Source organism: Porites lutea, chromosome 12, assembly GCF_958299795.1.
Source record: "Porites lutea chromosome 12, jaPorLute2.1, whole genome shotgun sequence".
Classification (NCBI taxonomy): domain Eukaryota; kingdom Metazoa; phylum Cnidaria; class Anthozoa; order Scleractinia; family Poritidae; genus Porites; species Porites lutea.
The window spans coordinates 4,708,669-4,735,631 of record NC_133212.1 but is presented as its reverse complement, the minus strand read 5'-3'; the positions used below and the strand labels follow the sequence as shown (position 1 = coordinate 4,735,631).

The window sequence follows — 26,963 nt, the reverse complement described above, 5'->3', positions numbered from 1 at the left end:
CTTCACTGTCACGCAACAAAAAATTAAATTGGAAACCGTCCAGTGGAAGAAGCCAAGAAAATGACATGCTATAAAAGACTATTATATAAACAATTTATCCAAGTCTCAGGTCTTTGTGGCCCACAGTTTCTGAGTTATTTGCCGAAACGTTTCGCACACCTTTGTAGAGCTTTGTATGGAGACGCCATATTGGTGCACCGTTCTGGTGCACTAATATGACCGCCGGAAATCAACAAAAAACATCTGGAGTTCACTTTTTCTATAAAAGCTCTTTCTTTTCACTCGAGAACTAGCATACGTACGCATAAACATATCTTCTAATACTTGAAGTGGTTATACTGCTGAAAATCAAGAGGAGAGACAATTTTTTTCAACGAGACAGCATTCCTATTTTGGTGTCACGCACTGTGAAAACTCGGAAGTTCAAATTGCTGTATTTTCGAAATGAAACATGCCACGGAAATGGAAACTTGTACAAAGATTTACTTTTTGTTTATCTTCAACCTAGTGTAAATAAGAATTCGTAAAACCTCGCTATTTTGACTTTACAATTGATGACGTTACAGTGAAAACCATACCGATAAATCGTACAAAAAAATTAGCCATAACAATTGATTGAAACAGATAATCCAGCTCCTCCTGATTGTACCCCTCTTGCCAAAGAGTTCATATTACGTGCAAGCATTTGTTAGCCTTAACAAGCCTTTCACGCGAGTGACTAGTATTTATTATACTGGAATATCACACCTAATAGTTTAAGCTCGCTGCATTGTTATAGATTTTACACAGTTCATCTACAAACCCTTTTTCTACGCATAGTGAGTTCTTTGCACTTTCTTGGATTACACGACATGGGTTTTTTTTTTCAGACCAGCGTAAAAAATTGCCAACCACTTCCTGTGACTGATCAACTCCATCTTGCCACAAAGGGATTACAATATTCGTGTCATCGGCATATTTAAAAAGTATGTCAACACCTTCTAATTGAATATTAAGATCATTCAGGAAAACATTGAATAAATAAGGCCCGTTGACGGACCCTTGGGTCGTACCCTTATTGACATCTTTCCATTCTCCGACGAAAGCTGTTATTGTATACAACTCGTTGTTGCCTATCAGAGAGAAAACTAAGATACCAAATCTGAATATAAGGATTGAGAGCAAGACTTTTAAGCTTATCAGCGAGTAAGACGTGCTTCACCATATTGAAAGCCTTACTAAACTCCATATTGAAGAGTCTAACCCCTTTGCAAGCACGATTATCGAGAAAACTAAGAACCCTCTGCTGAATAGTCAATAAAGCGAGTCATACTGCGCTTACGTCAACAGGACTAACGGTATTCTCGTTTTTTCCCTGCCAACATATCCCGCATGATAAGCTACGACGTTAGGGCCTTCGATGGCTTTAGTTTGAAAGCAGGGCCAAAATGCACAAATGTATTCGTTTCAAATGAAAAGGCATTAGTGTGGACGAGTTCTCAGTGTGGAATAGTCGAAAAGGCTGCATGGTAAAGGAGCTTTTGATGCATTTGTTAACAAAAACGAAGATTTTCAAGGTCCACTACTGAATTAGTGTGGAGACAACCTAAGATCCAGATACAAAAAAGGAGATTAAAGTTTGTTGCTATATTCCCATTTTATTTCAGTCATTTTCACTACCCGATTAAATTCAGCCATAGGTTTAAGCAATATAGTGAGGGTAACAAATCGCAAAGTAATCTCTCAGCGCTAAAAATTCACGTTCCGACAGTTATACAAAAATAGCTAATAATTCTTTCCTTAGAGGGATCATTACTAAATGGATAGATAATAGATATATCATTTATGCAAAAGCATCTTGTTTCAATACAAAGTCAAAGGGATTGCAAAATCCATTTCTAATTCTATCGTTTATTTTTCAAACTATTTTCATATGAAGAATGTATTTTTATTTGAATTGTATACATTATGACTAAAAGATTGCTTTTTACTAATTAAGAGTCTGGCAGTAGGTATATCATAAATCTTAAGGCAAAATGCATGCTTCTTTAACTAACTCTTTCACTCCAGAACGAACGGAATCCTATGAGGTTGTTCTAACTTTTGAGTCTGTGGACCAAATCCGTTAGTGTGACCATTCACATTAAACCTCTTTGGCAGTGCTCTTACGTTGTACTACTTGTTTCTCCGAATTTTATAAAATGAAATTTTGAATTTCTGTCCAATTTAGACTTTGGCCTTTTCTGTGAGTGAAAGAGTTAACGCAACCATTAAGGCGGTGGTTTGGGATGACAGAAACGGTTAAGCTGTTAGAAAGAAACATTAATTCAAAATTAAATAACACGTTTGTAAATAAAGAGTACGATCTCACGAAATGCTTTGGAATGCTACTTTCTTGCCCAAAAAAAGACTCTAAAAATCCCTTTTACAAAGAGAAAAATGTTAATGAACGATATGCTTGTTTACTAAACGGTCCCAGGTCACCAGGTGTGGAGCTTGTCTTACACTATTAAATCAGCCCAAAGACCATTTCTTCCAGGAAAGCTCCCGGATGAGATGGTTGGCCCCTAACCCCAGACTACTGAGACTGTGTTCTAAGGGTACAAACCAGTGCCGGATCCAGACTTTGAGATAAGGGAGGCCCGGTCATCTAGACCCAGAGATAAGGGGGAGTGACCGGTCTCCAAAAAATTTTCTTCGGCCTTTCGGGCCTCAGTTTGATCTTCCCTGGATCTGCCACTGCAAACAATTTGGAATTTACGCAACGACGACGGCGACGGCTACGGCTACGAAAACGTCACTTAAAAAGAGAATTTGCGCTGCCTCAAACTTAATCGCGCTTATCCCATCTCGTTTAATTCGTCAAATGTTGGCAAATTTTCTTGAAGTTGAATTCTAAAGGACTGAACAAAGAAAGTTGTTGTCTTTTGCTCCCGTCCTCGACAAAACGTGAAATTAGGCAGTTTCATGCAACGACGACAGAAAAATGTACAAAAAAGCGTGATGCACGTGCAAATTTGTTGTTTTACTAGTCTAAAGGTGATGTTACGCGAGACGATTCGCAACGACGATTTTTAGCTTAACACAGCCTTGTTATGTTGGAACGATGTTGTACCTATTCAAAACAATGTCGCAACAATGTTGCAACGCTGTGTTGCGCTAAAAATCGTCGTTGCGAATCGTCTCGTGTAACAGCACCTTAAACCTATTGCTTTTTTGCTGTTCTTGTTGCCGTCGCCGTCGCCGTTGCATAAACTTCCTATTAGGCTTATTTAGCAACAGAACGGGAACGTCGGTGACGACGGCGCGAGCAAATCAAACAACTGGCTTGACCAATGGCAGAGCGATAAATTGAGCACCGGAAGTCGTGTTTAGTCCTTTCCGCGCGCTTTCCCGTCTCAACTGACATCCCCGTCCTGTTGCTAAATCAGCCTATTAACACCACTAAGACGTAGTGAAATCATGTTAAAACTGGACCCAGCTAGTCGTCACCTTTCGAACATGAACACCTCTTAAAATGCTTCTACTGTGAGGTAGCCATCTCTCTATGAAGGACTGAAAATAAGCCAAACACCTTTTCATGTTTAACACCCCTAACTCAGTTACTTGTTTAAGGTGGAAAAAGCGTAACACAGACACTACTCAGGGGTTGTGACTCGGGGGCTCTTGCTTGTAGTACGTAAGTCCCCTTACAGGAACACAGACAGAAGCCAGTATTGAGCAGTGCGCTCCCTAGGGTACTTACCACCTGACCGTGGCATGTAAGCCACCTTTTTTAGCGCACGGGAGAAATTTACCGTTTGAATCTGATAAAAAAAAGGCGCGAAAATAAAAAGCGCAAGATTTGAACGCAGAGAAGGATAAATGGTAAGCGACAATTTGTTTAGTCCATACCGACCGGAAAGATTGGACTACCTTAAAACGTAGTCCTAAATCAGTTTTCGGTTGGAATTTACGAGAAAACGACCTAAGCATTAACCTTCCATCCAATTTTTTCGCGATTTTTGGCTTGGTGGCAAGCGCTTCTAGTATCCGGTATATCTGCTCAATACAGGTTTGTTCCAAAAAATGTCTATCATAAGAAACGGTTTTGGATTTACTAAATGCAGTGCGACTGTTTTATACTAGGGAACTTAAGATAGAGACGTTTTCGGGGCGACGGCAACTTCAACCGGACGTGACATCATCATTTGTTGGATATTGCGCATGCTCCTGCTCACCACCTTGCCGTCGTGGTCCCGTCGGCGACGTGAAACTGGTGTGTTTGCCGTTGTGGCGAAAACGTGAGTATTTAACTTTCATTTCAATCAGGTTTGTTGCGTTTAGCAACCAACATTTTGCAGATTATCGTTCTTAAATTGTCCTTGTTTTCTTTGAGGCACATTTCAAGCTCGATTTCCAAGCTCTGTTATCTAAACTTACATCTTTGAATGTTTCTATGTTTTCATGTCAGAGGGTCAAGAGCCAACTTGGCAAACAGCCAACCGTAACTGAGCTTGACATGGACAAAATTTTCCTACGAGCCAAATAAAAGTATCCAGACAAAAAATATGAACTCCGATATTTCAATTGCGTGTTTTTAGTTCGCTCTTTTCGTTAGAATATTGTATAAATGAAACGCATTGAAAATTATGTAGAATAGTAGGTAATACCATGTACTAACTCGGCGTGGGAATACTGAAATAAAGTTGTTGCCGTTGTTGTTGTTGTTGCATGCAAGTATTTCCCGGGAATTATTTCAATACCAAACTAAGAATACGGTTCCTTGGTAGTATTTTAATGTTCCTGTAATTTGTAAGGCTTCGGCAAGCCTGTGGAGATCATTTTTTTTTCAACACGAAATTCTGCCTTGAACTCAGCTGCATCCCGCATGTTTTTTAGCGTGAACGGATCGTAACTGTCTCGAGGAAAATCGGGATTTTTGGACTCATAATTTTCCCACAAAACGAGAAACTCTTCATCCGATACATGTTATCTGCATAGCAATTTTTTTTTCTCTTAATTCTTTATGTGAAGCCATATTTTCCTCTTCGGTATTCTTCTAATTAAAGGCGCCGTCCTTCTGAGTTCACTGCGATCTTAATGTTCTATTTTTGACGGGAAGCGACGGCTACCGTAGCTCCAGGCTTTCTCTGCCAGTCCGGTCGCCGTCGCCCCGAAAACGTCTCCATCTTAAGTTCCCTACTTTCTTAACAAAAAGTCTAGAAAAAACTTCAAATTAGTCTCTATTTATACTATAAAACTCTGTTTTTCAATTTTTGGCTCCTTTGCTTTCAAATAAGGATTTCATGGCTGTAGTTCGCTGTTGCCGCTTTTCCTGAAACAGAATAAACAGAGAAATAACTTTACCGACTTAATGTTACATGGATTTTGGCATATTAGTCACCTTAATCATTTTAACTTGCTTTTAAAAGCGGCATCCTTGTCTATGCTTGCTTGCTGGATAACGCAATTGATTTCCGCAATACTAATCCACTGGATAGCAAATAATATTACTCGGTGGAGAACGTTCCACGCCTTGAGCAACTAGGACCTATACACTGACAACAACTTGGTTTACCCTCGCAACAACCTGAGGAGGAAATGAGCTTGTTGCTCTAGTTCACGGAAAGAAACTATTATAGGGCAAGCAAGAACGCTTTTGGTATCTTAAAGCGTCTGCTTGCAATTTAAAGTGAACGGTTTTGAACTTCTATCGTATATATCGATTATAGAGGCTTGAAATAGGGTTTTAATTTTCGATTTCGTATGTGAAAATAATCCAATCGCAACTTGTTCACCAGTCTGTCTTTGTCCAAAACTGGAGGATGAGGTTTAAACGTTTCACCGAAACTAACCTTCTCTTCTTTTTCTTTCCTCTTCCTTTCCATTTCTTGTTCATTCTTCTTCTGAAAGCAAAAGGGTAACGAAAAACGTTAACCACACGCCACAAATTAAACTGATTGCAACCACAGCAGATAAAAAAAAAACAACAGCAACAACAACGAAACATTCACTTTCCACGTACCTGTTTCATAAACTGATTCTCTTCCTCTTTCTGTTGTCTTTCTAACAAAACTCTTTCTCTTTCCTTCTGAAGTTCATCTTCCCTTCGTCTCTCTTCCTCTTTTTCCAGCTGCCAAAGATATGGTAAAACAAGGAAAATTAGTTTCCAAGCGAAATATACGGCATAAAAACAACAAACTGAGTTGAGGGAAACAAGCACGAGAATATGAGATAGTAAGTAAGGGCGTTTATACGAGGAAAAACAAGACGCGCCCTAAATACGACGCAAACTGTACCGTATAACCGGCACATTTCGTCTGAAGTAAGACGCGTCTTATTTCAAACGAAATGTGCCGTCTGTACGGTAAAGTTTGCATCTTATGTAAGATGCGTCGTATTTTTCTTCATATAAGTGGTCCTAGTATATCTTCTCTGGTTAACATTCAAAGAGTTCTCTCGGCAGATGAATTCCCTACTGTCATCAGTTACAGGTTTTTCTTCAATCGAGTCTGGTTTCATATCTCCCGCTTCATACTAGGTTTTCCTGAGTAAGACGGGTTACATGACTTCCTGTGCTTTGCCAAAAAAAACAATACTTCCTTCCACGGAGGCTACCGAGTTGGACAAGTTGCACGTGTTCTTACGTTTGGTACCTAACGCATGTTTTTCCCGCCTTTGTCACCAATTGCAAGTTTCCCGCCATTCGCACACGTTGAATGTTTTACAACGCTTGGTACGATGGTATGTTTTCCCGCGCTCAGGATTTACTGCATCTTTTCGCGTCCTTTGCATCAGTCACATGTTTTCCCTCGAAAACGACCCCTTTGTTCACGTTTACATGACATTAATATATTCTTATGGAGTAGAACTACAAACACCTTACCTCGATCACACTCTTTCTTTTATTCACGTTGCCCCTAAAACACATCAATGAGAAGACAAAAAAGGTGTCAGGGAAACATCTACCCAGTGCGTGCAGGAAAGAAGGCTGCGGCGCTAATTCATAAGAAAACAAAAATCTCCCAAAGAAGCCAAACTTGAGGCAAATAAAAACAAATCATGAAGAGAAATACACCAGAGCACATAAGTTATTAAATGATCCGGTCGGGAATCGAACCCAGGCCTGTGCTTTACAGTCTAGTACCCAATCAATTGAGTAAATCAGTTGGCAAAATTAAAGCAAATAATGTAATTTGGAGACTAAGCAGCTGGCTTACTTTGCCTCCTTTCCGTCTGGTACTGACTGTAACACTGTCTCCCAATGGGCTGCCATCGAATGGGTCAGCGAGTCTCGGTTTGATGACGAGGATTGGGGCTTTTTGACCTGTTGGAGGCAAATTTACCCAATAAAAGTCACAACTGACCAAATTAAGAGAACATTGAAGCCTGGAATAGAAACTACAAAATCGAAAAAAATGCCACACGCTTTCAAGAGAAAACCTTGCATTAAACGTTAAGTTCAATCTGAGATTTGTACAAGCAGTGATTCAGTTCATAGCTGGTAATTTCACCATTTTTGAATAACTTCGTGAGATAATTAGAATTGCAAAAGTAAACTGAGGTGGGTCAAACGATATGAAAGGGTAGATAATCAGTAGACTGCCACTTATTACTTGGTGAAAACAGGAAGGAGGATTTTCTACATTCATGTTTACTTCGAGTAACCTTAGAGACCTTGCGTTTTTATTGACCGAAACGAAATCGAGGTCCATTATAAAGCAAAAACTAGAACTTGGCAAATATTCGGCCATCTTGACCTTAGGCTTGGACAATACCGCATATTTATTATATAGCTGAATTCGCGAGCGGGCAGCATGAAGCGAATGGTGCGTTTTGATTGGCCACCCGAGTGGGCAAGATGAGCCCGTCCTACACTCCCGGGTTTCTTATGCGTTGGTCCCGCAAGAAAAAGTTCTCTTTTTGTTCATATAGTAAATCCTTTAATGACCAAGCTCTTTCGGTCAAGGTGGCTAAATGTTGGCCTCGTTCTTTTTTACGTTTTTACTGACCGACACGATGGATATTCAGCCATCTTGTTGACCTCAGACTTGGTCAATAACGCATAATTATTATATAACTACCTGAATTTTGTTAGGAAGAGGATTTCTCTTGATGTCATTTAAGCTCATCTCCTTCTTGCCCGCAGACACCTCAACGGTTTTCTTTTTCTCTTCTTCTAGTCGATGACGCTTTTCTCTCTCCAAGACTTCTTGCTTTACGATCTCTTCCCGCAAACGCTGTTCCTCAAGCTCTTTCTGTATTCTAGAGTCGGAGAACGACGGTACGCCGTCCACGGAATCGGTCTGGTCTGGGGTGAAAGAAACTCTCCTTAACACTGGATAAGAACGAGTTTCATCATTTTTTGCGCCTTTTTTAAACGACAAATCACCTACACTTTTAGCTTTGCTTAGCTTGCCTTCACTAGCTTGTTCTCCACCTGTATTCACATCTGCTTGAGACTTAAGTCTTCCTACAATGACGTCATCAGCGGCCTCCATAGTTACGCGGTCTTTTCCCAACGATGTATCCTCCAAAGAGTTTATCCCACGTCGAGTGTGGTGAAGATTAAGAGAGTACCGCTTCTTTCGCAATTCCTCCTTAGAGTCTTTTCTCACTCCATTTTTCTCAAAATTAGCTTTTCTAAGCGTTACTCCTCCACTGCTAAATTCATCTCTTTCCGAACCGAGAGAGCCGCCTTGCTCAAACGCTTCAGACGGGCGATCAAAGCTGGACGCGCGCCGCTTTGGAACAGTACTTTCTTGTTTACTCTCTTCCAGCGCTTTCAAAACACGCTGTTCAAGAATCAACTTGTGCGCTGCGAAGGCCGTTTTCCTTGACGTCGCATCATTCTCATACCTCTTTAGCGTTTCCGCGTGGTCTTTTTGACGTTCCTCAGCGAGTTTGCGTTCGGTTTCCCTCTGCTTCTTCTTTTCTTCTTCTTTCGCAAGCTTAACGCGGAGCATCTCTTCAGCTTCTTTAAGATCTACTTCTTTCCTGATTCTTTCAAGATCTTGCCTTTGCGCTTCCCTGCGTCTTTTCTCTTCCTCTTGCTCCAGCCTAAAAAGTTCCTTCTCCTCTCTTCTTTTTCTCTCCTCTTCCGTTTCCAAACCGTTTACCTCTGGCCCCGAACCGTTTGCCACTGGCTGGCGAAACGCATCGATCTCGTCAACAGGTGAAGACGCGACAACTGTTGACTTTGCTTGCTGAACGACAGTTTCTTCTCCATTACGGGTCTGAAATCCTGGGGTTTTACCAGTTAATCCACCTGAGACAGGATTTTTGGGCCCTTGACCGGTTGCTTTAAAAGCCTCACTTTTCTTTTCAAACTTTTTAGTCTGCTTCTTCACGCTGGGGACTTTCGCAGCAACAGCATTTGACTCAGCTACTTGTCTTGAATGCTGTTCTTTCGATTTTATCTCCTCGCTCTTGTTTTCAGGCCCTTTATCCCTGCCTTGGTATGCAGACTGAACCCGTCTTGCGATTTCAGCCTCTCTCCTCGCCTCCTTTTCTCTTTCCTTCTGTCTTTCTATTTCCAGCTCCACGATACTCTTCCGGTATTCAGGTTTTCCTCCTGTAGCTGGTTTTGCTCCATCCTTTGATCTACGGATAACGGGCTGATGTTGCGGTTGGTATTGTACCTGGGGCTGTGATTGGGGAGGGGCAGGACGTGGCGCGAAAACAGGTTCCTGAAGGGGCCTATTCTCTATCGCCCCTTTTATTGGACCACTAACACCTCCTTCTTCGCTCAGATCAATTACGCTTCCTCTCTTTGAAGAAAACCGAACGCCTTGAAAATTACCCCCGTCCGGTGCGTCTAATTTCTCATCAAAGACCGCTGTTTGGATTTGGCCTTTTGTTTGAAAAGCCGAGGGATGCTCTTCCTTTTTCGCGTGTATTAGTTTCTGTTTCTCAATCTCCAATCTTTCTTTTTCTTTAATTTTCTCTATCTCAATACGAGTTAATTCCTCTCGCATTCTTTGTTGTTCTAACTCGTCTTCAATAATCCTTCCTGCCTCCGATCTGGAGAGTGGAGCCTTCTTTTGTCCCTGTCCTTCCTGAGCGAGCGACATTTGTTGCTCCAGCCTCTTTCTTTCCTCTTGAAACGTGTTTTTTCTTTGCTCTGCAGCTTTCCTGCTTTCTTCCTCCTGTTTATAAACTTCTTGGCGTGCTTTCTTCAGCATTTCCTCATCTATTTCCCGCTGCTTTGCCCTTTCTTCCTCCTTTCTTTTCTTCTCTTCCATCAAGAAGGGAATCAGCTCTTCCTGTGACAAACCACTCGGTAAGCGCGGCGACTGAGCATCAGAAGTGGATCTGCTAGGTAAAAACAAAAGAATCAAAAAACAGACGATAAAAAATCCGTCTCATGTAAAAGTACTACACAGTAGGTTCTATTTGAGCGGTCAAACTATGATTTCACTCACAGACTCTACAGTTAGGACTACATTTAACAGGAAAGTAAACAGCACTACTTGAGAAAGCTGCTCGGTAGTTCTAATTTGATTGTTATTTGATTATTTCCTTTGGGAATAAATGGACAACCTTATTACCGCGCTTTTCACAAACATGCGAATTCTGAAGTTCAAAAGCCAACTGACGATTGCGTGCGTTTTCGCTGCCGTCAATCATCTTAACGGACCTCTTAGGAAACAAAACTTTACTTTAACGGGTTCAAAAGGTCAAGGTTTGTGATTTGTGATTGGTGGATTTCGATCCGTTTTGTGTTTCTGTGTTTCAAGGTTCGTTGCTTGTGATCGTAATTATGATTGACGGCAGCGAAAAACGCAATTTTGAAGGCGGCTTTTGAACTTTAGAGTTCGCATGTTTGTGAAAAGCGCAGTAAAAAGGTAAGACCTCATATAGCGTAGTAAAGAGTATCAGAGGAAAGTGCTGCTCAGTAGCTTTCATTCGAATGGCCACAGTCTAGGATTTCATCAACAAACACAAAAGTAATACCACAGGAATACGACAAACAGTACTGCTCAGTAGCTTTCATTCGAAGAGTTATAGTTAAGAATTACCACAGCATCACACACGCTTAAAGAGAAGAGCTAAACAAAGACAATGATGATGATGATGATGATGATGATAACCAATAATGACAACCGACAGTTTAAAAAGATGGCCGTAACTGTACCTTGTGTGGTTTCCAAACGATGCACCGTCTTCTTCCAAGTTCAACAATAAGCCGTCCATTTTACTTGAAGCCGCAGAAGACTGGACAGTGGGTGCCGTGGACATCTGTACCGCCTCGTCCAAGGCACCGCAAGAACCGTTCATAGAACTAAGCAGGAGTTTGTCCTTTTCGGTGGTCGCGGGAGGTTCACTATAAGGGTCTACTTTCGGTTCCAGTTGAAGCGACCCAGATTTTTCATCATCCGTTCTGTTTTCGTACATTGTTTTCTTGTCACCAAAGCTTCGTTTGGGCGGAGGCTTGATATGGTTTTCGGTTTCTGGGTGAAAGTTTCCGTTAGTAGCAGGCTGAGATGGACTAGAGCCATTCACTGATGAATTAATGTCCTATTAAACAGAAAAAAAAAACTCTTTTAAAAACTAAACGTTGTTCCCCACGAGGAAAATGCAATGTATTTCTTTTAAACTGCTCTCATAATCATGCAGGTAAATGGTATTAAATCGTAACAAAAATCGCCTGCATGCTTTGCAGAAAGCAAGATTTAACTAAAAGCAGTTCAGCTTTTACGGCAAACGCGTGATTTGGACTTTCACTGAGTTTTCAAGGCCAATTCAGTGGTTTCGTGCGGACAATTCGATTCCTGTAAAAAGATACATGTGTATGCGGTTTCAAGAATATCCGGATTCTTGTCTTCGCGCCCAAAAAACATGTTCGTTGGTCGAGGGCCGTGGTGGATTAAGATTCACTTTGCGGCGATAGAGCAAATGACGAGACAAGAGCCCTTAGCTATTTGTGGGTGAAACTCTTCAGTGGTTCACGGCAATATTACAGGTGACGGCGATGTTGAGTAAGACTAGAACCATTCACTTTGGCAATTACTTACGCAAATACAGACCCACACGACAAAATAGATATTCATTAAGAGGGTTCACAGAGTCACAGCCGCCTTGTGTAAAACGAACACAGATACTTTTCTATTTTTGCTGATCTTTAATACGGACAACGAAACGACAAACTCTGATATATCAGATCTTACACACGCACATGATAGCATTGTGTAAAAAACCATGTAAAAGTGTAAACTACAATGTTTCAGTATTGTATTGTCGGTGTTCTTTCGCATAAAGACTAAAACATGCTTTCATTTTAGTCGTTTCGGAAAGTAATAGTGAGTTTTCTAATGAAAAATTCACTGACGAACCTAAAACTAATTATCTGTCGCACTAGATCGCTCTTTGATGAAAACAAACACTTTTCGGAGAGAAAAACAATTTACACAGTTTACACAGTGGAGTTTGTAGCGAAACGACTTTGCAGCGACAACCGTAAAATCATTAAGAACTCAGGCGTACTTAAATAGCGCATACGATGGATTTAAACAAGATCGGCATTGTCCATTACAGAAAACCCGTTCATGACAGATTACAAGCCGAAAAGTGACAAGTGAGTTAAAAAATACGATGTTGACATTCAAACGAGTTAGTTTACATAATTTTCATAAGCTGCTGGGAACAAAATCTTTCGCAGTTTTGCTTTCCTACATTATACTGTAAACTCACCTTGTCAGCGTGTTTCAAGTGTTTCTTGTTCAATTCTTTACCGCCGCTTTCTTCGACTACCAATTCCTTTTTAATTAACACCGTATCTTCCGTTTGCTTTTTATAAAAGTTTTCGTCGTTGTCAATTTTAGAGTGCACAAACTGGGATTTATACGCTTCTAGGCTGTTGTTGTTCCCATCATTCGCTGGATGAGACAGTGGCGACGGCGGAGCAACGCTTGAAGACTCCTGTGAATGTGTTAACTCGATGACTGTTCGACCAAACTGGTCTTGTGTGATATTCTGATAGATAACTGGCGCCGATGGTGGTTCTTCGCATATAGAAGTTCCAAAATCTGTTTACACAACACATGTAACGCAACATTAGTCATTCATCCCTTAAACGAACAAAAGCGTAACAAACTAGGAGTTAAAACTATCATACTTTTCAACTCTTTAACATTCATTTTCCCCAGGATTTAATCAAAAGTTAGATCCACTTTGCACAGTATAATAATAAGCAGCAGCGGTAAGTACTGCCCACTTAACAATATCTAAATGATTACACCATGCGATTTCGTCGACAGACTCAAAAGTTGGAACCTTCTAGTACAGCATAATAAACAGTTTCAAAGAACAATACTGCTCAATAGCTTTTATTTGACAATTTTGAATGGTCACACTTTAAGATTTTATCCACAGACTCAAAACTTCGAATCCCCCAGTACATCATAATATAATATACAGTACAACAGAAAAGTACCGCTCAGTACCTTTCACTTAAATGTTCACTCTGGCATTGTATCCACGGACTAAAAAGTTAGACCCAGTTTCGTACGCTAGTCATGATTAACAGCAGCACTGAAAAGTACTACTCATTGATCTTTATAAAAATAGTAACACCGGTATTGGATTTCTCGACCGAGTAAGATGTACTTCTTTGAAAAATCGCTTGAAAAATACTTAACGATGTATGTTGCAATACTTAGCTAACATAAAAAGGAAAATTAAATTGAGAAACTTGAATTCTTCAGGACCCCAAAAAGTTGAAAGTACTTGTCAAATAAACGTGTCGTTCGGTTATGTTTCAGACGAAACTGAAAAGACACCAGCCTCGGGAGATATCCTGTTTCGTATTTGGAAGCGAAGAGTATGAATTAATGCAAGTAAAGGTAAAAAATTCCCGTGAATTGAAGCGACACGTTTCTCAGAATATTTCAAGCAATTCCTGGAACTCAGTTCTTCGAAGCTCTGAGCCCAAAAGCGTTAAAAAAATCAACGAGACTTCATTAACCCTTTTAAAACTTTTGTGGTGAGAATTACAGCTATTCATTTTTTACGGTATTCCATATGCAAGTGGATACAAGAACTAAAACTTGACCAAACTATCAAAATCAAACATTTTAGTATCGTTCAGAGGTTTGGGAAAATAAAAAGAACATGAAGACAGGAACATTTTAAAAGTTACTGAAAGATATAAGTTTACACATCAGCATGTGCAATTTACTAAATAATTAAAACGCTCCTTGTGCTGACGAATGCCTCTAGATTTTCCAAGTTATTTATTAGTCATCTCATTTAGACAATGAGAGACTGGTATGAGGTTAAACAAATATAATGTAAATTTTCTGTGATATGCGCTTTCCGGTCGCGGTAGAGCGAGCTGTTGTTTACATTCCGGAAAGAACTTCACTTGAAGTCATTTTAGTTGAAAAGTTTTTAAATCGCTACTGAAAAGCTTTTCACGAGTTCTCCCAGAATGCCGCTTAAGTATATTACGCTGGTATACCGATAGAAAGTTTGGTCTGTGAGTTAAATCAGTTTCCAGGGCATTAAAAGCTGAATGGAATTTTTATCTGCTAATTGTATTTGCACTGTGAAACAATTTTGTATCGATCAAGTAGCTGCTGGCCATAATCCAGTCTCTGGCTTGAAGCGACTGCAACAATGAATAAATCTCGCTCCCTTAAATAAGAGCCTGCAAGACGAACTCTTACTTAGACAGCGACTAAGTTAATCACTGTGCCGGGATATCTCTGTTTTTAAATGGGTTATTTTAAAACTGCAGAGAATTGTTTGTCTTGTCTGCTATATACTCGGCCTTCCTGTAAAAGCTAACAATGGACAATGGGTTTAAATATCGAGGTTGGTCAATTTGCTTTGACAAGGGCTTAGATTGCGTTTCAATGTTAAACGCCGACAGACTAAACTTTGTTTTAATAATCGATAATAAAACTGGCCCTCAGGGCATTTTCATGATAGGCAGGTCATCAGACATGGCTCGGTTTCCGAGATCTCGTGTTAACCCTGTTTCTTATGTAAAACTTCCTTGTTCTCTTCCTATGCGAGTCGACTCGTTCTCATTTATCAATAAACCCTGAACGGCCAACTGTCTGTCTCCATTATTTCAGGTTTGAACGAAACAAAACCGACCAGGGACGAAAAAAATGCCACAAAGAATATACACTACATGTGACGAAATTGAAGATTTTCAAAAAGTACTGAAATTAAACAAACTTTTAAACTGAAAACTACGGCCGATTTCCATTTGACTACTCCATTCGATCGTTAAGATCAGCACGCCCCGTAGTACAAAGCTTGCTGAACCTTTTCAGTCCCTAGCAGTCACTGGAAACGAACTTTATTAATTCATCGAATGGACTTAAAGAAAGATCACGGTTACAGCTTTAACATTTTAGAAACTAAGTTCACTAGATGAATTACAACACAAACTAAAGAAATTTGAATTTAGCATACTTCATTGTATGCATACTTCATTTGACTTAAATATTTTTAAGGCAGCTGTTACACACGGTAAAATTCGTTGATAAAAGAAAAAGTTTCGAACCAACAAACAAATCGATAATGTCATCACTATGGTTGATCGAAGTATGATAATTATTCGCATTAAATAAAACAAACATTGAACGATTTTCTGCAACGATGAGCGTTTGAGAAACACAAATCTCTTCTTCAATTTATAGGCCATTCTGATACAAGGCCATTCCTCGATCTGATCCAGCAACGGAGTAAAATGCTGATGAAAAAATAATAAAACAAAACTCATACAAAGTCGCGCCGCTAATTGGCGAGATGAAGGTTCTTGGGCAGTGTTAAAAATGGTTGTCAATGTTTTCTTTTCATTTATTGTGTTTGCAAATTTTGCGATCGAGCAATCCAACCGCGAAAGGTTCAATAATCGGCCCAAACCAAAGCTGCGAAATAAAATCGTCAGCGAAAGCCAGGATTATAACCAACACCGCGTTAAAGTCACGCAAAATATTTGCAAATAACAATCACAAATCATAATTACCGCTCAAGTCGCCGTCTTCGCTCCACAATTTCAAGACTTCCACGTCCTTTCTATCAGAGAGCGGCGACCAATATTTCTTGTTCGCTCCTAGAAATATATCTTCGCCCGTGGGCTGACGTTTCAAGAGAAAACTTCGATCGAACGGCTTGAAACTTTCCCTTTTGGTCTTGTCCTTTAACTGCTGGAGTGTCTGCGAAATGTAAATATCAGGAAATATCAGCAGGCTAATATTGCATGTTGTTAAGAACGCTTAGCTGCCCATGCGTTGCTGTAAATATTACTTAGCATCACAACCGGTCAAAGATGGAGGCATACCGCGTGCCTAGGCGGTGGAAAATACGAGAAAAAACAGCACAAAGGAGTCTATTATTTGCACGAACAAAGTACATGAACGTTTTGAACTGTATTTTTGGCAAGTCTGCACGAGTCTGCTTTTAAATTCAGAAACTCGTGAGTCTGTGGCTTCTGGTCTCACGTGAACACTCGTAAGGGATATTTTCGTGGACATAAATGATGACCACGATGACAGGAAGATAATCGATATGGAGAAAAATAATGGACCATTATACGGTAGGAGGGCTAAAAATTGTCAGTGCTCATTTTGTATATTCATGTCAGTAGGATTTTGTCCTTCGTCTTTCAAGTTCTTTCCTCTTAGGACAGCTACTAGCAGGACTTCGTAAACAAATTTTTCTTCTGAGCTGCAGAGGAGAGTTTTGATAGTTTTTTTGATCTTTATTGTTTTTGTTGTTGATGTTGTTGATGATGATGTTGTCCTGTGTTGTTGCTTTTGTTGTTGTTGCTGTTTTTTTTTTTCGGGGGAGGGGGCTAATTGCACCTCCACCCTCCCCACCCAAACCCCGCTCCCTCTTTCTAAACTTGCAGAGGATCACGTTCAGGGGCTTTTCTTTTTCGTTCCAAGATAACTAAAACATCCCCCTCTAAAAGCATTTTTTTCGAGGCGCAAAAAAAATTGATTATAAAAAAATAAAATAACGAAACCGTCCACCATTTTGGTATCATAATGGCTTCAAAGCCAAAAGGATATAGTTTTTGGTCTGCAAGTACTGAGCTTAACCATTGTGGGGTTAGACATGGATTGTTCAAAACGCTTTGATCGTTTTCTTCAATTACTGTCAATTAAAATTGAATTCAAGGATAAATGTCTATTATCTACTTCCGGCTTAAGTTTACACTAAAGAAGATTATTCCGCATTCAAAAATGTCTCCGGATTTCAGTTACTTCAAGGGTATTCACTACAGTAAAAACCCGCGACTAAGGACGAGGTTTTTAAGAACCTGTTAGGCTAAAATTTGCCACTTAGGCCCCCTCTATACAAGAACCTGTTCAACCTAAAATTTAAAACAGGTTCTTATTTTCAAAATTTTTTTTAAAAAATTTTTGTATACTTGGACAAATTGGATAAGTCAACATTCAGGATCCTCTTTGGAGACATAAGTGCCTTATCACCCCTACTGGGATGTATTGGCATGCAGATTTTCTGCACAGAATAAGCTGAACACCACTAAATACTCTTAGCTACAATTTATTTTTCCTTCAGAAAATAAGAATCTATTTGAGAACCTAAACAGCATAAATTTGTCCCTATATTTACCATTTACGTAAGAACCTATTTAGGCTAACTTGGGAAAAAGCAGGTTCTTAGTTGCGGGTTTTTTCTGTATACATTCAGTCAGGATTCAGAATCCCGGACCCGCGAGATCAAGTTGGGACGTTTTTCTTTCGGACTCACGAATCTGCGTGCGAACGGCAAAACGAATCCGGCACCAAACTTTCCCCATTCTTGAATCTCCTTTATTGTAAACCTAGCATGAGTTATACTAAAGGGCGAGCTAATTGAGCAAAAGCCACAAAAATACTTCTTACAAGTCTGAGTTCAGTTTCCTCTTTTTCAAAGACGAACACTTGTCTCTCAACTTGCTCCAACTCTTCTTGGACTTTCTGCGCCATGGATACTTCGAAGCCTCCAGCTATTTCCAGGCATAGTTTCTCCTGAAATACCACAAAAAAGTGCTAAAAAGTAAGGCGGGATAAGAGTGGCATCCCGGCAATCCCGAAGGGATCTCACGGGATATCGATATCCCGACATTTTCACTCTTGATGGGAGATGATATTACACGTTGGTTCCCGCCACCAAGTGTGTGGTATCAAATGATGTTATATGTTATATGTCAGATACGTGTCTTCGTCCTAAAGGATAGACTACGAGTAGTCTCTCTTTTTTCGTAGTCCGTCGAGCAAAACGCGCGTGACTGAGGGCGCGAGATGGGAGAGGCACGCTCTCGCGCGAGTGCACTCCCCTCGCTAAATCTAAAGAAAACGGAAAGGTTTCCTTTACAGGTCACATTCCAAAGGTCACGATTACAGGTCACTGTTTTATGAAGAAAACGAGTGACTGCTCGCAATCTACCTAAAGGACAAAAAACGTGCACTTGTTTTGTAACATTTCTCAGGCAAAACGAGTTGAAAAGTGATGTTGCGCGTTTTACCACCCACAAATCAAACCTGTCTTAGAGCAACTAAGTTGTTACTGGTTACGAAAAGTTATTGCAGAAAGTAGAAAGCAGTTCTTTTTTTGCAACAAATTCTGTACATGTTGCCTCCTTTTTGCGGCCCAAGGCAAACTTTTTTTCGGCAAGTGATTTAATTCCCTTGTATGGCGTGACTCCCGCGTAATTTAATCCAATCAGAAGTCAGTATTCACGTAACTTACAACAACCTGATTTATTTCCAGTCCGGTTTGAAATTGGGTGGTAAAACGCGCAACACGTTTTCAACTCATTTCGCAGCTGTTCCAAAACAAGTTGCGGGTTCTTGTTGCCCGTTTCACCGTAGCTTAAGACTTGACCGAAACAGGAAACCGCGCATGAAAAGTCTCCCACACCAAGGATATTTAGAAGGCGACCAACACCTACGCACCGGAGAATGCTGCTTGAAAAGATTTCGCTCTCATGTTAAGCATTTGGAGTATAATGAGACACTGGTAAGTTTGAAAAACACGTTTTCGCTGGTAATAAAACTGTACAACAAGAAATTACACGTCCTCTGAACCCAAGCTTAACGGTCACGTGAACGATAAGATCTGAAAATTTCGTCTGAAACGTTTCAACAAAATATTGCAAAATAATCTATTAAGTAATTAAATTATTTTATTGCACTATTTTTCACACTACGAAAGGTTCGCAAATAAACGACTTTCTTCTTCGAGTCTTAAAGAGAGAATGATCTAATCAGCATTTTTGCAGGTAACTGTGTTCGTCACAAAATGGCGGATAGTGGAAAGTACTTAAAAAGTCCAAGTTCGTGATTGTTATCAAGCAAACACGACAGCAACGGCAACAGCAACGAAAACGCCACTTGGAAGGCAAGTTCGCGCTGTTTTAAAATGTATTACTCTTGCCCTGTTTCATACAATTTGCTTAATGCTGGGGAATTCTTCTGGAGTTGATTCTAAAGGACTGTATCTAAATTCAGAAAAAGAAAAAAAGAAAGTCGTTGTTTTCTCTCCACGTCCTTCATAAAACGTCAAACTAGGAAGTTCCACGTCGTAGTCGTGCAACGAAGGCAAAGAAATGTGCAAAAAAGCATGACGCACGTGCAGAGTTGTTGTTTTTCTAATCTAAACCAATTACTTTTTAATCGTTCTCGTTGCCGTCGCCGTCGTAAAACTTAGTTCCTCAACATTCTACCACGTTTATGACTTGTAAAAATGGTGAAAAGTACTCTGCCAAAATACAGATTTGCGCGTTCTTCGCATTATAAGTGAAACTCGGTTATTTACAGCATAGAATAAAACAAGAGTATACAAGTAATAGAGGTCACTTAATGCTGTCATGAAGGACCCAGTAAAGATCAACATACATTTTCTCCAAACCATTCCACATAGTACATTCCTGTGGTGCAATAATGAGATTTTACCCACAAATCCAGACCTTTTACCTTTGGCGCTTATATGCTTTATTCTTCTGCTCTTTTACTTTTGTTCAACTAAGGCAGTAATGAAATAAAGACATACTACGTGCACATCAGATTAACCCTAATTAAGCCCGGATATTCACACACAAATTCTCCACACTTATCCTCACTCATTGCCTTAAAGAATAAGTTGAGAGAATTTGATAAAAGATTGATCAAAGCATTTTTCCTTAGGTGATCATTTTCTTTATTCTCATAAAAATTATTTTATTATGTATCGATATTGTTAAGAGAAAATTGATGTTGGTCACCCTTGGTACTTAACAGCAGAATTAAAAATAGCTTTTGGCCCCTGGTAACAGGGGTAAGTCTTACCTTCAATGAAAGTAATTTTCTCTTCTCCATTTGGACCTCAGCAAGCCTGTAAAATCATCAGCACACAAAAGTTAGCATATAAAGAGACAAGAAATTATCGAACTTTCCAGGGGAGGTTCTTCCAGGAATTCAGGTGTGTGTTTTTACATATACTGTACCATTTTCTTTGCAACATCGATGATACTTATTAAATATGACCACCACTTGCATAAAGATTAAATTGTATTTTTTGTTCCCTCCACAATCAACATTTATTTACTGTAAATCCCCTATTAAGCCCCCTGGGGAGCTTATTTTTTTCAAGCACTTTTGAGGGGGGGGGGGGTATTTAATTTAGCAAAACGTATCAACAGGAGCAAGGTTTCTCGAGGACAGACTTGTGGTTACCGGGTGTTATACTGCTATTTCTAACAATAAGGAAATGGTAACAATACTTCACAGAGAACTAGAGTGTAAAGTTGAAAAGTTAAGCACATGAAGTTGGAGGTCATGCAGCTGAAGACCAAAAAACAATATGAATTTCCAGCCTGAATAAACCATAACTGATCAGCACATGTTAATTGTTTGTGAAGAATAAGGATGGAGGGGAGGGGGGAGGGGGCCTTATTTGAGAGGGGGGGCTTAATAGAGGATTTACGGTAATAATCTTAGTTTCAAGGAGTTAACTGTCTCATTTTTTATAAAGAATTATCCGCTCAAGGACAAAGTTGTGGGGTATCAAGCAAAATTCTTAAACTAATAGTAAAATAACAAGAATGCAGCTGAATAGGTGCCGTATTTATTCGATTAACCGCCCTGGGCGCTTATTAAATTTTTGGACCTTGAGAGTGGGCGCTTATTCTAGGTGGGCGCTTATTCGAGGCTGGGCGCTTATTAAATTTTCACCATTTTCAGCAACTGAAGTATGTTTATTTTGCAACAAAACAATAAACGCTAACAACAAAACGCGAAGAAGTAACAAAGCAAGGTTTCTGAAAAACACTCTGAAGAAAACTCCTTCCCGGGGAAGTCTGTTATTAGAATTTATTCACTCAAGTGGGTGGGGTGGGGGTGAGCGCTTATTTGAGTTTGATTGGGAGGAGATGGGGGTGGGCGCTTATTCGAGGCTGGGCGCTTATTAACTTTTTCTGCCTTTAGGATGGGCGCTTATTCGAGGTGAGCGCTAATTCGAGGTTGGGCGCTTATTCGAATAAATACGGTATCATAAACAATATTTATTTAAATGGAATTTCTTTATCATTACAAACCTCAGTCTTTTGCTCTGATAGCACTCATCTGTCAGCTACAAATAGAAAAATAATATTCTGTTATACTGATTTGCATTTATTCAGGTCTTCGGGATACACAATTTACACACTAGACAAAAATGTTAACAATCAACATACATGTAAAAATGGGCAGTTATATTGTAAGGCCAAGCAAGATAAGAAAATTAACTTTACCAAAGGGCAAGGTGTTTCTCTATTAAAAGGGTGGTAAACTACACAAGTCCGCCCTTCTGAAGTTTTGAGTATGTGGTCATCAGCAAAAACAAAATAGGGTTTATTCTACATATTTTATTTTAAGTCATGTTAAACTATTCCCTCATTAAAGCATGAGAATAAAAAATGATAAAAGAAAAAAGAAACAGGATAGACAAATTACCTGTGGTGGAAGAATTGATCTCACATTAATTGACAGCCCCTCAATTGAGTTACCTAGTGAAAAAAAGAACTGCTTTCAATTTGCACTTGTACAAAATGTTTTTTTTTTTGTCTTTTTGCATGTAAATAAAGCATATAGAATGAAGACTGGCAATGAAACAGGAGCCAAATGCGAAACACTTTGCAGATAGCTCATATTGTGATGGAAACTCTCATCTTATGCTAAATTTGCACCAAACTTAACATCTCCACAATGTAAAACTGAGTATGTAAGGGGATAATTGATATTTTAATAAAAGCCAGGCAAATAATTCTGGGTATGCCTGAACAGGCAATATTCTTTGCTTTGCATGTTACTCCATCTTAATAGCAGTTACCTTGCTTGCAGAATCTAGTTAAATGAAGAGCTACAAAGAATTCTTCCAGTGATAGTTTACCATCTCTGTCAATATCAGATAAGTTCCTGTAAAAAAAACAAGAAAATTATGTTTTAAAAATGACATTACTGAATGTACACGATAAAGTTGAGCCGTTTTAACCTTGTGGCCAGAAGCTGTGCAAATATATTGAAAGAAAAGAAAGTTTAAACAATAAAAGAAGGTTAGACTCTCGCAGGATTGGTTTGGGACACCAATATGGCCACCTTTTCATTGTTTTGGGACAGCTATATGGCGGAAGTTACGTCATGTGAAAATGCTCTATCCATAAATTAGTACGTCACTTATTATCCCAGTTCCTTCACAAAGGGATGTGCTATGGGGCAAAGAAAAGCCAGAAAGTTAGGTTTAATAAAATAAAGTTCCTGTAAAAGCATGAGACATTAAAGAAATAATAATATTGTTATCACACAGTATAGATAAATGAGTCAGATACCCACAATGCCAGTCCCCAACTCTACACTCCACCCCTCCCCCCTATCTCCGCCAAAAAAGGGATGTTCTTACAGAGGGCAAATGTGAAGTTTTCTGCTCTAAGCATCAGGGCCTCTTTGGAGACCAGGGGCCCGTTTCTCGAAAGTCCCGGTAACTTTTCGGGTCCGAAATAAAATATTCAAATCAAAATATAAAGAACAAGAGCACCAGTCTTAGCTAGCAAACTACTCCAGTTTGTTTCATTAACTGATAGTTTTATCATGTTAGATGCAAAACTATTGAAACCTCAATCCTTAATGTAAATGAAGTCAGCTTACTGGGCCCGTTAATTATCGGGACTTTCGAGAAACAGGCCCCTGCCCCCGAACTGAATGGGCCACCCTATTGAAATAAAGTGTTACTTTACTAAACTAAACTACTTTCAAGGGGACAGTAAAAACCAACTGATAAATATCTTGTCATTTTAACTCACCAAATTTGAGCAAGGACATGATCAGGCAGACCAGACCCAGTAAGGATGGCACAAGCAGCTTCAGCTTAAAGAGAAAATACAATAAATATTAACCCACAGACAGACTCATATAAATGACAAGGCCAGAGCTTGAAATAATTTTTTACCTGGGACCTGTCAAGTTGTCTAGTCAAACCTAGTCAAACCTATTTTCACTTGGACAAAGCCAGCTACTTTTGACTAGAATTATAACATTGTCCGTTGACTGGCTGTCATTTCAAGTCCTGCGGGCTTAAATACTTTTTTCAAAGCTAGCTGGCAATTACCAGGTTTTGCTGCTTAAACGTTCTGGAGAACCTAGCATAAAACTTCCCTTGATTGAGTACCTCTACCGATATACAATGCAGTTTATTCCAGTACTGCTCTAAACCTCAAAAACTTTCACCCTTACTTCCAACATCATGACAGAGATGCTGATCCAGCAAAGTGTCTTTTCGATGCTTACCATTAATAAATCCAGTTTTTGAATTAACATTCCACATGAAAGCTTTTTCATAGACTTCTTTCTCCTCCGGTGACATAGCTGGAATATCGACAGTAGTTAAATAAACTGGATTTAGGGTCTCAGGCAATTTTTCAGGAATGTCTGTGCCCTTTAAACGACTTTGAATGAGATGCATTGCTATTGCAAATTCTGCGGTGTCCAACATGTTGTTTCGTGTCACATCAGCGAGTTTCCTTTAAGAATAAACAAAAAAATTCAACCCACAAGCAGTTCTTAACAATTTAAAAGTAACTTTTTGTAACAATGCTATTATTATGACGTCAACATTGCTACTTAATGATAAAAGTAATCAACAGAGCATTTTTTTGTAATTTCTAAGAAGGCATTCCTCATATAATCCCGACTGAATGGTCCAAAGGACAATAATATTTACTCCAGGGAGGGGAGGGGGAGCACTTTTTTATCCTGGCTAATAAGTATATGCCAAATGGCAAGGTCTAACAAGGTCCTGGCAACACACCCCACCTGTGGCCAACAATATTATTATTTATAGCCACCCCCTCTACCTTAAGGGAAATTACTGTACACAAATTCACAGCAGATGTCATTGGCCCAGGCCCCTAATTAATTTATAGACCAAACATTTTGGGGTTTGCCCACTCTCTTCTTCTATCAGCATCTGAATAAGGGGACCCCTCAAACACTAGAGGGTCTACAATGTTGCATGGTCTGCCGTTGAGTGTTATTTTGACTTATAAAAAGGATTTATTATAAACTAGTGTCCATGGTATTCTCAATAGCCTATGTTTGATGTATTAAAATTCTGACATGACTCTGAGGCTTTATGGTCAAAATTGCAAAATTTTCACCACTCCACTGTTTTGCAATTCCCAGAGACTTGAGCACAAAGAAAACAAAACAAAATACAGAAAATGACCAGAAAGCTTCGGAGTCATAGAATTTTAATATATTGAATATGGCCCACTGTTGTTAATATTGAGCAAACAGAGTTTGAGTCTGTTTGTTTACTGCTTGTTTATTTGCCCTTAAGAGAGAGTTTTTAATATTTACGGGTTTCTTTGTGACATCTTTATAAAAACCACAATGAAAGGTATGAAAAGTATGTACAAAAAAATTAAGCTACAGCAAAATATCCAGCTATGTAGGCGATGTTCAGTTTCTTCTCTTACAGCCTTCGATTCACAATGGCTAATCAGCAGTGAAAATCATTGCCCATATTTTTTCCCACGAACAAAAACATAATAATGTAAGGAGGCACTCTAGAGTAGAGATTAATATAATTATTTCTTACCCCTGGGCTATTGGAAATTATATATACTTTGCATAATAAAAACTTGTGTAATGGGGTGTATTTGCCTTGAAGATATAGAACACAGTCAATTTTAATACCTATGGTTTTCCCAATCAAATGACACCTCGCCTTATTAAAGTATCACATGGTTCACCAAGACATTTACCAATCCAATTTAATTACTGTGGTTTAAAAATAAAATACGTGAAACACAATGCGTATGTAGCCACATGGATAATAAAGAAATCTATAGCCGAGATAATTCTGTTTTGAAAACAAAGCGAGGAACCCGTTGTTTCTAGAAAAAGACGAGCTTTGGAATCTGACGATTGCAACTGCGAAGGATTGCGATCCAAATTTTACAAAATTTATAACGCTGATGGGCCTAATTTAGAAAAACTGCATTTCCTAAAGGCTCACCCCTGCGAACATAACTAAAACTTAATCTCACACACTCGATTTAGCTTGTTGAATATACATGTACTGTCTATAAGCTTACTATTCAGTTAAGTACCGCGCTAACTGAAAAATTTATCATATACATTTCGAAATTATTTTTTTAAACCAACCAGATCTTACTGAGCTCCGGTAAAGGTAGTTTGGATCGTATGAACAAAGAACGAGCCTGTTCACCTGAAAAATATAACAAAAAATGTGAAGAAATATTTGCACAGATGAGGCGCGATCGAAGCCGCCATCGCTTTCACACATCACACATTTTCTCACCAGATAAATATTGATCCGTAGGTTTTTGACTGTAAAATAAGGCATCGTGACGAGTTCTTTCCTCTTCAGAAATAACCCACTTCAAATCCATTTCAGGTTGAAGAAGAGACCTGAAATAAATGCAAAATAGTAAGTTATTTTTACCAATTTCATTCATGAAACGAAGACGTCAATTTCCAATGCCTCTGAGATTTCCTTTCCACGGCGATAAAAACGTGATACGCCAACGTGCGATTCACCTTAGGAAAAACCATCATTGTTTAAATTGTCCATCATGTAGATTCAGTTTGTTTTTGTCGGCGAAACATCGCCTGAATATCTGCATCAATATCCCACTGAACTCAAATTTTACATTTTGTCACGGTTTTTTGACGCTGGTCCAGTTTCCATGAGTGCCATAAGAGATGTGGGGGGAGGGGTGGAGTAGGAAGAGAGTGTGAGGGGAGGGCCGGGTCAATGGTCTGTTCGGTGCGCCCGCCCATGAGTACAGAAATCTTTGTTCTGAATTTTCTCTCAAAGACAGTGATGCAAACAAACACGTGAGCGGAAAATCATCCCTCGAGGACACAAAACGCGTCCCGCGAAGAACTCCGCGCTTCAGAAGCTGAGCTGCTCGCGAGGTGGAGATTTTACACGCCTTCACATTATGACATATTTTGCTCGCGCTTCCTTGACTCTGAGCAAGATGTTACAGACCTCGTAGCCATATATATGTAGTAAGTAGGGTAGTTATTTGAATTATGCAATAAAAATTTCAACGGCCGGACAAGCTTATGTAGCAGAAGCACGCTACTCTAGATTCTACAGAACATTCATGATTACATACGTACAATCATGTACATTTTTCGTGATGACCTCCTTTTTTTCGGCTTGCTTATAGGTTTAACTGAATTCATAATGGTTAGAATCATGATTCTCCGTAATTTTCCGTCGTCATTTTGGGGGATCAGTTTTCTTGGAAATTTGACCCATGTGTACATCATGCGTCTTTATACAGCGATCTAAAGAACACCTGCTTTCATTGTTGTTTTAATTTGAATTTCAAAGCATACCCTGCGATTCGGGTCGTAATACAAAGCCTAACTATTTTATCCAAGTACAACTTCAGTTGCTGCAATGACAAATACTTGGCGCACGAGCGAGATTATCCTTCACACACACGCACAAAAAAATTCCTTAATAGAATTAATAGTTTA

The 26,963-nt window shown here is 39.4% G+C and overlaps 1 protein-coding gene across 2 annotated transcripts; it reads right to left on the bottom strand.

Moving 5' to 3' along the window:
* Positions 1-4,086: 4,086 nt before the first annotated feature.
* On the bottom strand, positions 4,087-26,135 carry LOC140922125 (uncharacterized). 2 transcript variants are annotated; one of them, XM_073372143.1, is made up of 19 exons: positions 26,007-26,135; positions 25,768-25,877; positions 25,611-25,674; positions 23,730-23,962; positions 23,246-23,309; positions 22,279-22,364; positions 21,903-21,955; positions 21,506-21,540; positions 20,259-20,304; positions 17,835-17,960; positions 15,947-16,136; positions 12,655-12,989; positions 11,099-11,481; positions 8,046-10,275; positions 7,182-7,288; positions 6,848-6,881; positions 5,987-6,094; positions 5,817-5,867; positions 4,087-5,296 (listed from the first exon to the last, which is right to left on the bottom strand). In XM_073372143.1, exons 2-19 carry the CDS (start codon positions 25,856-25,858, stop codon positions 5,231-5,233), a joined length of 4,302 nt encoding a protein of 1,433 aa, XP_073228244.1. In that variant the 5' UTR covers positions 25,859-25,877; positions 26,007-26,135; the 3' UTR covers positions 4,087-5,230. The 2 variants fall into 2 exon arrangements, with proteins under 2 accessions (XP_073228244.1, XP_073228246.1); XM_073372145.1 differs by lacking the exon at positions 26,007-26,135 and having other exon boundaries at positions 25,621-25,674; positions 25,768-25,811.
* Between the last annotated feature and the right edge of the window lie 828 nt (positions 26,136-26,963).